General features: G+C 42.0%; 1 protein-coding gene across 4 annotated transcripts in view; it reads left to right on the top strand.

Moving 5' to 3' along the window:
- The first annotated feature begins 3712 nt into the window (after positions 1-3712).
- Positions 3713-12274, top strand: part of Ap1ar (adaptor related protein complex 1 associated regulatory protein) — a 33616-nt gene continuing 25054 nt past the window's right edge. For 2 of the 4 annotated variants that reach the window (XM_051165483.1, XM_051165482.1), the window contains exons 1-3: positions 3928-4024; positions 5372-5388; positions 10974-10987. In XM_051165483.1, the coding sequence (XP_051021440.1) occupies positions 3943-4024; positions 5372-5388; positions 10974-10987 (113 nt within the window). In that variant the 5' untranslated portion in view covers positions 3928-3942. Of the gene's footprint in view, positions 4025-5371; positions 5389-10973; positions 10988-12274 lie in introns of all 4 variants that reach the window. The other 2 variants (XM_051165481.1, XM_051165480.1) reach the window with 1 other exon arrangement.

Raw genomic sequence — 12274 nt, 5'->3', positions numbered from 1 at the left:
TAAACCATGAAATGAATTAGGAGACGTTTGTGCTCCTGTTTGGTAATAAGGAACACAGAAGTCTTCCTAAGAACTGTTGTGTATGAGAACATGAGAGCACACAAAGAGATTACTAACCAATGAAAAATTCTGAGTAAAGAAAATCAAATTTGGAATCACGTGATCAGAAGGCAGTTAGAAGGTATAAAACATATCCTGACTCTAGAGCCTCTATGGAAAACAATGACTTCATAATAAAATACTACAGAAGAGAATTTTGAAGAGGGTGAGGAAGAGAGCCACCATATACCTGGAAGGCAAGCTACCATATACTCTAGAAGGCTGACATGAAAAGTCCTCTACTAGCCAGGCAGGTGGTGCACACCTGTGATCCTAGCACTTGGGGAGGCAGAGGCAGGTGATCTCTGTGGGTTTGAGGCCAGCCTGGTCTACAAAGTGAGTCCAGGACAGCCAAGGGTACATAGAGAAACCCTGTCTCAAAAAAAGAAGTCCTCCACTCAACTTAATCTATATATGTATGTGTCTCTCATGGATAAGCTCAATATCCTACTTGGTCAATTTTCATATAATTTCATATAAATATACTCTCTGGCTAGGATAAATCCCATACATGTATCTTGAAATACTCTTGGCTATGGCTATTACTAACTTCACCTTTTGCCCAAACTTGAGAGAAGCAAGATTATATCTTGGTAGGGACCCAAGCTTATGTCACTAGAACTAGGCTTTCTTCACCCTCGTCTGCCTTATCCCTTGCAGCTCCAGGTTTTCTCTCTGTCAGTTCTTAGTCATCAATATGTAGCAGGCTGAATGAAAAACTTCAAAACTGCATTTCACATATTTATTCAGAAAGGTTTCCACGCTTAGAGCAGGTGGTATACACCTATAACCTTACTGTTCACTCAGTAGTGGGAAACAGAAAAATTCCCAGTTTGAGCTAAGTCTGACCTATGTGTCAAGACCCTATCTCAAAATACAAGCATTTTCACACATTATTCAAAAAGTATTTTCCTCTATTTTTAACTTTCAGAAACGTTTCTGATGACTATGTAGTGTGAATGTACCAGCAAACTTAGCGTCCTTTCAAATGTTAATCATTTATTTGGTGACTACTAATACATATTTTCAAATGAATTTCCATAATGAGTTTCACTGTCTGAGGCTCAAAATTTGCTGCACCCTTGAAGATGATGGGGTACTTGCAAACTTTTTTTTAACTTAACAAGTAAATGACATTACTTTAGGTTGCTTAATTTGCTTAGTGAAGTGTGGTTTTTGTTTTTTTTTTTTAAAGGTTTATTTGTCTACATTGATTATGAAGACCATTCACATCCTTAACTAAGACATGGCTTAACCAGTGTTAGTATTTACTTCTCATGGAGGTTTCTAAAAGCACCTATGAGAAGTGGCCTGTCAAGTCTGCAGCTGTAATTCATTAAGCTTTGTTGCTGTTTTTGAGACAGGGGTTCACCCCCTCCCTCTAGATGGCCTGGATCTTCAGTATGTATACCTCAGCTGAGGCTGGCCTCAAACTCACTGATACCTACCTGTTCTGCCCCCTCACAGCTGGAGTTACATCCAGCCTATTTCTTAAGCTTCTTCAATTAGCAATTATCATGGTGTCACATGGAATTTCAAGAAATAATGCATCAGGGCTGGAGAGATGACTTAGAGGGCTTGACTGGGTTCCCAGAGAACCTACGTCTGGTGACTTATAACCACCTGTAAGTCCAGCTTGTGGTGATCCAATGCCTTTTACTGGCTTCCACAGGCATCTGCATGGATATGGCTCACCCCTACACACCCACACACCACCACACACCCCTACACACACCCCACACATACCCCTACACACCCCCACACACTCCTACACACATTATTTATTAGTATCATCTACTGTACCTTAAGCTTCTTTCCCTCAATAAGACTGTCTGACAAAACCACAGTGAAGTACCACAGATGGGAGTACACTGATAGCCACAGAACCAAAATACAGACTTCCTATCATGAGCCTACTTCTTATTTGCTGCCCCTAGGAACCCTTTACTGTGTTTGTCATTTGTATCACTTTGTATTTCAAAAAGATGTCCTGTAGGTATAATTATGCAATATGTAAGCTTTGCAAATTGGGTTTTTAATTCAGCATAATTTTCTGCAGACTCATTCACTCAAGGTATGCTTATCAACATTATGGGTAATATCCACAGGATGCGTATACCAACTTCCTTAAACATTTATAGTTTGATTGCCAAGACCCATTTATTAATATTGATTTCAGGTACTGGACGAGAGAAAGAAAATACAGTAACAATTTAGGAAACAATTAAGACATTTCACTGGCATCCAATGAGCAGTGAGTTTGTGTACTTAGATATGGAAGATTCAAGTACACTAGTTAAGTGCTAAGACTGAAATCCTGATTGGTCTTTGATGGTAAGAACGAACAAATGAGTAGCTCAAATAATGTTTTACCATTAGTACTATTTTTTCAGTGTAACTACTTCACTGGCATTAAAGCAGGTTAAAATGGTAAGATCTGGTTGTCAGAGAAGCATCTAGCGACAGGACTAGGCATTTATGAAACTACCATTATATCCAATTGGGGCAGGAGCAGGGTTTCATTATCTATAGTCATAGCTGGCCAGAAACTGGCTCTGTAAACCAGGCTGGCCTCCAACTCACAGAGAGATTCCTGCCTTCTGCTTTTAAAGCTACTTGGTATCTGAAACCATAGCATTTGAGGGCATGGATTTCCAACCCCTCAACCTTGTTCTTACTTTTGAGCAGGATAATTGAAGTAAACCGGCCAGTCCTCCTGAAAACTCAAGACCTTTTTGCTGATTCCCTCTGGTTCTCAAAGTACTTGAACTTTTGAGAGAGAGAGAGAGAGAGAGAGAGAGAGAGAGAGAGAGAGAGAGAGAGAGAGAAGAAGAAGAAGAAGAAGAAGAAGAAGAAGAAGAAGAAGAAGAAGAAGAGAAGAGGAAGAAGAAGAGGAGGAGGAGGAGGAGGAGGAGGAGGAGGAGGAGGAGGAGGAGGAGAGACAGATGCAGCCCAGGCTGATTTCCAATTTAAATGTATCTGAGGATGACCCTGAGCTATGTTTCTGCTTCCATCTTTCAAAGTGCTCGGATTGCATATTTTCCACACTTCTACCAACTGAGCTACATCCCCAACCTGGAAATTTTCGTTTTTAATAAAAGAAAACCTGGCTAGTAGTACACCATTAATGTCTCTCCACTGCGCTGGCAGTATAGAAACTGCCACACAAACGAGAATATTTGAAGTCCAAAAAACAAAAAACAAAAACAAAACCTGTTGGTGTATTCTAAGTAATGGCAATGAATGCCTAACCTCTACCTCCAGCTAAGGTGCAGTACTGGAAGGCACTCGCTGGGTGATCCGACCCGCGGCTGTAGACCGGAGGCTTGCATGCTTTAGGTACAAAGTTCGAAGGCTGAGCTTGCGCTCAAGGCTCCCTGCTCGATAGCGACCACAGCGCAGAGAGAGGTAACTCACCTTTTAGGTTCCGGGTTCAACACACAGCACCTACAACCGCAAACAGCGCCTCCTGCCATGCTGAGACAGCCAATCCGGAAGCTAACGGAAATGACGCACACGCCGGCCGCCGGAAATGGGACCGCCGGAAGCGTGTCCAATGGGAGCGCAGGAGTTGCAGGGGGCGTGGCCGCACAGGCCTCCCGCGGCTGCCGGGGCGGTGACGGGCGCTGGCGGGTGGCTAAGCAGGCCATGCGGACGGCTGGCGACCCGGGAACCCACGGCTCCGCGCTCGTCCCTCGCGCCGCGGTAGCCGGGAGCCCGCTGCCTTAGCGGCGGCCTTTGTTCCCTGCGTCGCCGTCTGCCGCGCTCCGGCCGGCGCGGATGCAGCTGCTCCACCTGGGCTCGCGCTCAGGGGCTGGAGGAGGAACGGCGGCGCCGGGCGGCATGCGATGGGGAACTGCTGCTGGACGCAATGCTTCGGGCTGCTCCGCCGGGAAGCAGGTCGGCTGCAGCGAGCAGGCGGAGGGTAAGAGACAGCAGCGGAGTCCCGAATGCATGGCCGGGGATTGGCGGTGGTGGTGCTCGCCGCCCCCAGTCCAGGCTACCTCCCCGAGGATTTGCCTCGGGAGGCAGCGTCTCCCGTAAGCACCCTGCACTGCCGTCTGGACACACCCTGCTTTGAATTTGTTTAATGCCAAAGCGTCTGTCTCTATACTCATCTTCCTTTGGGGCCTTGACAGAGCAGGTGAAAGTCTGGCCCCAAGGTTGATGGTTCAGGTGCATTTTAAGTAGAAGTCACTTCTGCTCCAGACTCTGATGAACTAACTATGTTAGGTAAAGAGCTACTGGATCACAGTGCACACTGGCCGTTTAAGTGATTGGTGCGGCTGTTTGAGATTCTTTTTATAGTAATACTTAGAAATTTGGGGAGGGATTTGCGATTGCCCTCACATGTTTGATAATGTAGTCAAAGTATCACCGAACATTACTTCTCTTGTTGTGAAAGTGGAATATGCTTAAGATTTTTCTATCCACACCATCCAATAGAATTTTTTATGATTATTTCATTGTTATGCCTTTTATTTTCTAGAGTATTGAAAGAAAAGGGGGGCACATAGCGTTGCTGTTGGTTTTATTGTTAACTAAGTAGTTCCCAGAAATTTAAACCTAGAACCAAAAATCTAAGCCAGCCACTTAATGTAAAAAACATGTCTATTTTGTACTGTCTTAAGCGTAGTGCCAACTTTTCAGCCAATAGCTTTGTATCACAAAGCTTTCAGCATACACAAACTGAAACCAAGTGATTTGTACTTCAAATCTTTGGGTCATGGAGACATTATAAAATATGATTGACCAATCAGGCAGTGTGCCTCTTAGGAGACAAAGCAGCTAAGGCTTTACACCATGCATGCCCTGAATGGGAGTAGATAGACTTAAAAGATTTGCACTAAGTTCGTTATTTTGATTTTCCTGATTTCCATACTATTACTGTCACCGGGATGTGACAGCTGTTTTTATTTTGTGATCCAAAATCGTGTTGTCTTAAGTTGTATGTGGATGAACCTGTTCACTAAGCTGTGCACGTAGGCTCGCAGAAGCTCTGACCATGCACTGCCTTTGGCTTTATTATCATGGATTATTGCCGCAGATGGTGTAATGTTCTAACTCTGAGAAAGAGTGTTTTGGAGTCTGTGGTAGACAAAAATGTTTCTATATTTGACTATGGAGTACCTGGGTTCTGGAAGAATCTTTTTAAACAGTAATTTTACAAAGTATGTTGTAACTATTACGTTGTTTATTAAAATTGTGGATTCTACTGGTTGAGCACAGGCTTTGCAACATAGAGTAGGAATAGCAGGAGGAAATCAGTGAGCCGTGTGTACGTTGTCTGTGGATTTGTCATAATACTCGAGCATGAATCTACACTTTGTTTTGGCCGGCACCTTGAGTAAGTCCTGTGGGCCGCGGATGCTGACATCTCAGACCACATGATCAGTCTTCTTTCTTTTCATCTGTAAGCATAGATTTCAAAAGTTCCCTTACTTGAGTCTTCTCATAAACTTACTGCTTAATATTAGTCTTAACAGTTCTTAGCTGCTTCCTGGAAGCATGTAGTTACTTACACATTAATATTAAACCGCTTTTCAGTTTTCTTGCTGTTAGTCGTTTTCTTTAACGCATGCATCTGGACAGGTAATGGGTCCTTCTGAAGGTGGGAAAAGATGGGTAATCACAAAGCTTGCTTTGATTTCATGTCTCTGTGCTTATCATGGCTAGTGAGAATTAGGACATCCTGGGCTTTGTTAGGCTCATTTAAGGTGGACTCCACAGGGGTGCTTTATGATTGGAAGCCTGATTTCTTAGCCTTGCAGATTTCCCAGGAGTCTCAAAATGAGATCACTTACTCTACACTATGTAATCTCAGCACTATAATTATCAAATATACTAGAGTGTGCACTGGTATTTCATATGCTAGAATAGCTGTTGGCTAATCAGAATATCAATATTTTGTTGGCATGTTGGAGACCTTACTACCAAGAGACAAGCTACTGATAATCCTGATGGTAGCCTCTCATGGTTAGCCTTCTTCATTTTGAGGGTTAGCCTTTTGAGTAAGTGCGTACGTGTGGTTGTTAACGTTTAGCATGCCCCTCTTTAAGATGACTTTGAAATTCTAGTCAGTCTGCCTCTGGTTCTCAATTCTGGGATTAGAGGTGTATCCTACCTTGCTTGGTTTATGCAGTGCTGGGGCTCAAATCCAGGGTATCATACACTTTAGGGAAGCACTCTCCAGCTGAGCCACACCCCCAGCACTATGTGCTATTTGTTCTTAGATAGGTTCTTCGGAACCTGGTTGTGTTTTGTTGTGCTGTAATTTAATTGTCACCTTCTGATTGCTGGACAACTGCCCACTCTTGCTCCAGGTAAGTTGTAGTATGGCTTATGCAAAGATATGGTCATGTTTGGGGTGCTCTATTTAATGGGTGTCAGCTCCTTGGGTTCTAGCAGCAGACTTGCTTCTAGGTGATAGTTTACAGTGATTTGCTTTTCCTAGTGAAAATGATGTTAGTGCCTGTCAGTGTTTAGCTACTACCTGTATGCTGGGCAGTATTCTAAATGCTACATGTTATCTCATTCTTTTGCACACTCCTGTCATGTAGTAAGTGCTGTTGAAAATTGCATACTCTATCAAAATGCATGAGACCAATTTCTTATTTTTAGTATGATTTTGGAATGTTTCTATATTCGATACTCTTAGACATGGGACCCAAGTTAAAGCATAAAACTGATTTGTATTTCATCCATACCTTGTACACTTGAAAGTGATTTTATAGAGTACTTTTTAGTCTTCCTATGGTTTTGCACAGTTTGCTTTAAGCAGCATAGTGTCTTACTGTGTTACCCAGGCTGGCCTCAAACCCCTGCAATTTACTGTCTTCCTGTCATGTGAAGTCAGCTGTGGAATTTCCACACTGTGGCCTCATGTTGGCTCACAAAAGGTTTCAGAACTTGGGGCATTTTGGATTTTTGAACTTTTAGATTGTTGTTCAACTTGTACATGTGTTATAGACTGAGAACCAAAGTTTATACGTTTAACATGCCCGAGATAACAGAGCTGGGATTGCAGTCAAAGTCCCTCAGAAACCAGAGCCCTTATCTTTAACTGGTAATAGCCTGCAGCTCTTTGTAGTTAAACATTTAGTTACTACCCTCTGTGTCTGAACTGTCCTGGACTTGTTTGGTGAAGAGCTTACGAATGGCTTAACAACTTGACCCTGTCTCATGTGACAAGCTTCTTGACGGTGTGCACATGATCTCTGCAACATCACTCTGTTTTGCTTTATAAGTAAACATGTTTGTTTGTTTTTTAAATCCCAGGTGTGGGATTGGTGGGGGAGAGCTGCTCCACAGTTTGTCCGAAGTTGATAATTGCCTCCTGAGAGGGCACTTGCTGTTTGTCAGCTGTGAACCACCTCATGCAGGGGTGTGGTTTTTGTTAGTGGGGATAAAAGCCAGCCCCAGAGAGCGACTAAGGAGCTCTGAGAAAGAAGACAGGGCTGCTGGTGCTAAGCATTCTGCTCCTGGTTGCTTTTGATGAGGTTGGATGAGAAGAAGTCGGAGGTATCCTGAAACAAGAACTGGACTTGCCCCCAGAGAACTCGACGACCCTACACAGTGGGAAGCAGCTAAGGGAAAGCCAAGGCCCTTTCCCCCACTAACCTTCTTTCTCCCCTACCCGGTGTTGGGGTGGAGAAGGAAGAAAGAGAATTAAAGAACTCCAAATAAAAATAGTTGGTTAAAAGTACACCAACACTATCGGTTCCCTTTTTGTTTCTTTCCTGCCTGGTCTTGCTCTTTCTAGCTATCAGATAAGGGGTTTTCTGGTGTCTTTATTTAGTTCTCTTTATGTGTATACTGCTTATCCCAAGGAAGTTTGAGCCGTTCTTTCACTTCAGCCACTACCCCTTTATGCACCTTTTTAGCCTACTAAGATGCTTTTACTTAGGGTCTGTCTTAGCCTCCGCTTATACACATGCATTCTCTTGTGTTTCTGTCTAAAGTGATGCTTTTCTTGTCACCCAGTTAGTGGCTTCCAAATTGCTGTCCTTGGGCTACCTGCATGTTACAGGAGTCTAGCCTTGTAAAACTACACTGTATCATGCCATTTCCTTACTTAATGACTTCTGCTACTTTCTGTTTCCTATAGCTAAATTTCTAGATCTTGTATTTCTCCTATAGCAGCCTGATGAGTTGTGTGGAATTCAAGTTCAATATATATCCACTTGTATCATGCATTTCTGGGTTTGAATAACTGTTCACGTTTTGTTTTCAGCAAAAACACATTAATACAAATAGATCAGAAAACAATTTAATTAAAATAACACTGAAGACTTCCTAGTTTTAATACTACACATTCACAAATCTTCATATTTTAACTTTTTGATAAACTATTACCCTTTATTTGAAAATAGTATTGACCGTAGCTTGCCAGCCTTGCTCTCCTCAGTTCTCTTGATTTGTCACTCTTAACATCTTGTACACTAGATGAACTATGTTATCCATGTTAAGGAACATTAGTCCCTTGCTCTTTGTTTTATGTGTAATGCTTGCCATGATAATGTGTTGCTGAGATACAGAGATCTAGGGTGTCAATGGTAAGGATTTGTTTTATTGTTGTGCATATTTATGGGCTTTGAAAAACATACAAGTGAAAGTTACTTTTCATAGTAGTAGATTTAAATGGATATAAAAATTCTGCCCGCTTTGTAGTTTTGTGTTACAGCTTAGAGATTCCCAGGGCTTTGTTCTGATCTTTATTCTTCCTTAGTATATATTTTTCCCAGTGCACTTTTGGGTAGTACTGTGAAACACATGGCTTTATCTACTCCCTGTGGCCTCTTCAGTTCAGTCCTCTCCTGCTGAGTTCTAAAATAATCTAATTGCTTACCAATTCCAGTTGACATGAAATGCAACTTTAACCCGTCTTGCATGCTGCTCTTACCTTTTCTTCTCCCAGCCCTTTCTTCTTGTTTTTACTTTTTGTTTCTTCCCTTCTTCATACAAAAGTAGTCTACAGTCACCTTAGCTGTGAATAAGATGGTAATCGTGCTTCTTCAGGACATACGCCTTCTCAGACGTATCTGAGAAGAGGGAATCTCAGTTGAGGAATTTACTACATCAAATTAGCCTGTACATACTTACCCTACTTCTAGGATAAAGGCTAAAATCTGTAAAACTGTTAATATATCTTTCCAGATTCTGCATTATGTATTTCTTAGCTATTTTTCTTGTCATGTCTCTGAGTTACATTCTTCCCTGAATCTATTTCTTCCCTCTTCACTTGAATAACACTGACCTACTCATCTTTTCACTGGCAAGTCAAGAATTATTTTCCTAAGTTTTCCTGAAGTGAAATAAGAGCTGTCAGCACTGCCCAACAGTCTGCCTAACCTTGCATGTGCTCCCCTGTCTGTGCCCACGCTGACTTTGGTTTCCTGTTGTTGAGTACCTGGTTCATAATTAAGTTCCTAGTACATAGTAGATGCAAGTGGTTGTTGAATATAGTTTCTTAAGTATGTGAGTTTCACACCCTGGGCTTTGATCTCTAATACTTCTGAAGGCTTTTCCCCACATTTAGGGATGGATTGAGTCCTCTTCAGGGTAAGTAAATCACAACCTTGCTTGTAACTTACCTTTGTGTCTACCCCATTGGACTGTAAGATTAATTTTTGTCTTTAGATATTTAGAACTTTAGACTACATATAAATATTAATATTTAGAACATGAAATTTCTAAATATAAATATGTTGGTTTGGCTGTCATTCACTAACTTAGACAAAGAAGAGAAAGAGAATGTTACATATGAAAGCATCACATGTATCACAGCATGGAAGATGAATGAACGGGAAGCTCTTCCTGACCTCCCTTTTTGTTACTAGCCTACTCTAGAGCAGGCTTCTCTCAGAAGGCACTGGCTCTGTGCGTGTGTGTGTGTGTGTGTGTGTGTGTGTGTGTGTGTGTGTGTGTGTGTGTTTGGTCTTCCTTTTTGTCTTTGCTATGCACAGAGGGAAGGTCTGTTTCCATTGCTCTTGCAAGGCATAAATTGATTTTTCTGACCATCCATTCTAAAGTTATCATTCAGAAGGTACTATTAATAGTAGCTATTTTTACTTTATGATTACCAGCTCTGTAAGGGTCTCCGTAGGTAACATAACCAGTAGAAAAACTCCATATATTGTCCCATAGCTGCAACGGTAGATATAACATCACATTTGTGATGAGGGATTGGCCTCAGTGGAAACTAAGTGTCACTGTCTGCTGTGTGCAAGCTAGTGACCCAGGAAAGCCAATGGTTTGAGTCCCAGTACCTGGCACAAGATAGCCAGGGTAGCAGCTCAGGCAGTGAGACAGAGAACTGGAACTCTTCCCATAGGCATGATATACCTGTGTTGACAGCAGCCCTCCCTGCTACTTCTGTCAATTCTTATCCCTTCAGAGCCCAGTGGTTAGACCTCCGCTGAATATTTGATGTCAGCTGGAAAACAGTGTCCATCATCTTCTTTGTAATAGCTTTTGCCAGGCATATGATTTATAGCCTGCCCAGTCTTTTGTTTGGGGATGAAGGGCTGTCTTGGAAGGCTTTTTAATTTTGAGTAGACTTTGGAATGATTTACCTTGGCTACTCATCATTAATTTATAATATCCAGCAAAATACACAGAGTTGTCTTACTGTATTTCACCAGGTAGGATGCCAACCACAGGCTCTATTTTGCTTCTCTGTACCTCTTTACATGTTGAGCCCACACTTAACATTTTCAGTAGTAGAATGAATGTGCAGCAATCCTGTCTCTTCTTGAGACAGCTCTCAGGGACAGTAAGGAGTATCTATAAGTCATCCATGGATGACTTTGAACTTTGGAAAGCTCCAGGCTAAGAAGGAAAATGTGCTTGTTTTCTTTAGTTACTTTTTGGAGCACCCGTGTGTTAGGTGTGCATTTTGTTAATGCGGTGGTCAGGGTTGTCCCTGTTATTTTACACCACCCTTTTCCCCAGAGCATTTGCCTCAGTTGGTGAAAGTTAAATGTGCATATGCTGTGACCCTGCAGTATTTTCTGAGGACTCTCCTAGCTTTTCACATCACTACTTTTTATCCTCTCACTGCCGGAAGTCTTGCATCTTCTATGACTTACTTGCTTCCTTTTGTGTTGTACCCACTCTTGCCTCTGGCACATTGTAACACCATTAGGATCTGACACCACTTCCCGTCATCTCTCCTCCGCTAATCCTTCCCGCTAGGTCACATTTTTGTTTATCTGCTTCTCTCATGGACACCATCCTAATCCTAGCTATCATTGCTTTTTCTGTAGCCTTGGGTTGATTACATGCATTATTCATGCACTCACTCTGCACCGTCCCCTCTCAGCTCCCTCACACTCTTGTGGTTCCTGGCACTGAAGCAAGTGTCTTATGCTGGCTTACCCAGCTAGATTTAAGGAAAGAATTGTATTCTTGTTCCTCTATAATTACTTTAAATACAGTAAATATTAGTTATATATGTTTGTCTTTGCTCTCAGTGTTTTTTTGAACAGTTAGGCCAAAACTCTCATTTTCATACCTACCTGATCATCTACTCATTTCTCTTCCTGTGTAGCATTATATTAACATAACACATAGCCACTCCTTTACTGATTGGCATTTTTGTTATTTCAGTGGTGGTTGTGGTTTGTTTGTTTGTTTGTTTTTGCTGTTACCATCAATTGGCATTAAAGTTTTTCATGTTTTTTCCAGTTTATACTTTTACCAATAAGAGATTTTCATTGCTCCACTTTCTAAATACTAGCAATATGCTTTTTTCCAGCCTATTACTGTGAAATGTTGGGTATTTGTACAAGACCTTCACTATAGTTCTACGTGCCTGTAGCAAATAGAGCATGTATATAAGTTTTAATCCCTGTAGTGATAGCAGAAATGGATGAACCTAGGAGTAAGTAGTAGGAGATGCTGAAAGCTGCAGAGGCTCTGCCAGTGACCAGAGAGCACGACTGTGTTCACTGCTGAGGACTCCACAGTGTTTGCTGGTGACCACAAACTAGGTGCCATTCAAACTGAGGTTGGTATCAGGGTTTTTCTGGAACTTGGCAGGCTAATTTTGTGCTTTGGGAAGAAGGCAATGAATTTGTCTTAGGGCACGACAAACACTAATGAAACTGAAATGTTGGCACAAAGATGGATAGTAGGAACTGGATAGAGCACCTGTGTGAAACACAGATACCTT

This window comes from Acomys russatus, chromosome 23 (genome assembly GCF_903995435.1).
Source record: "Acomys russatus chromosome 23, mAcoRus1.1, whole genome shotgun sequence".
NCBI lineage: Eukaryota > Metazoa > Chordata > Mammalia > Rodentia > Muridae > Acomys > Acomys russatus.
The sequence above is the reverse complement of the archived record's forward strand: the minus strand, read 5'-3'. Positions and strand labels throughout refer to the sequence as shown.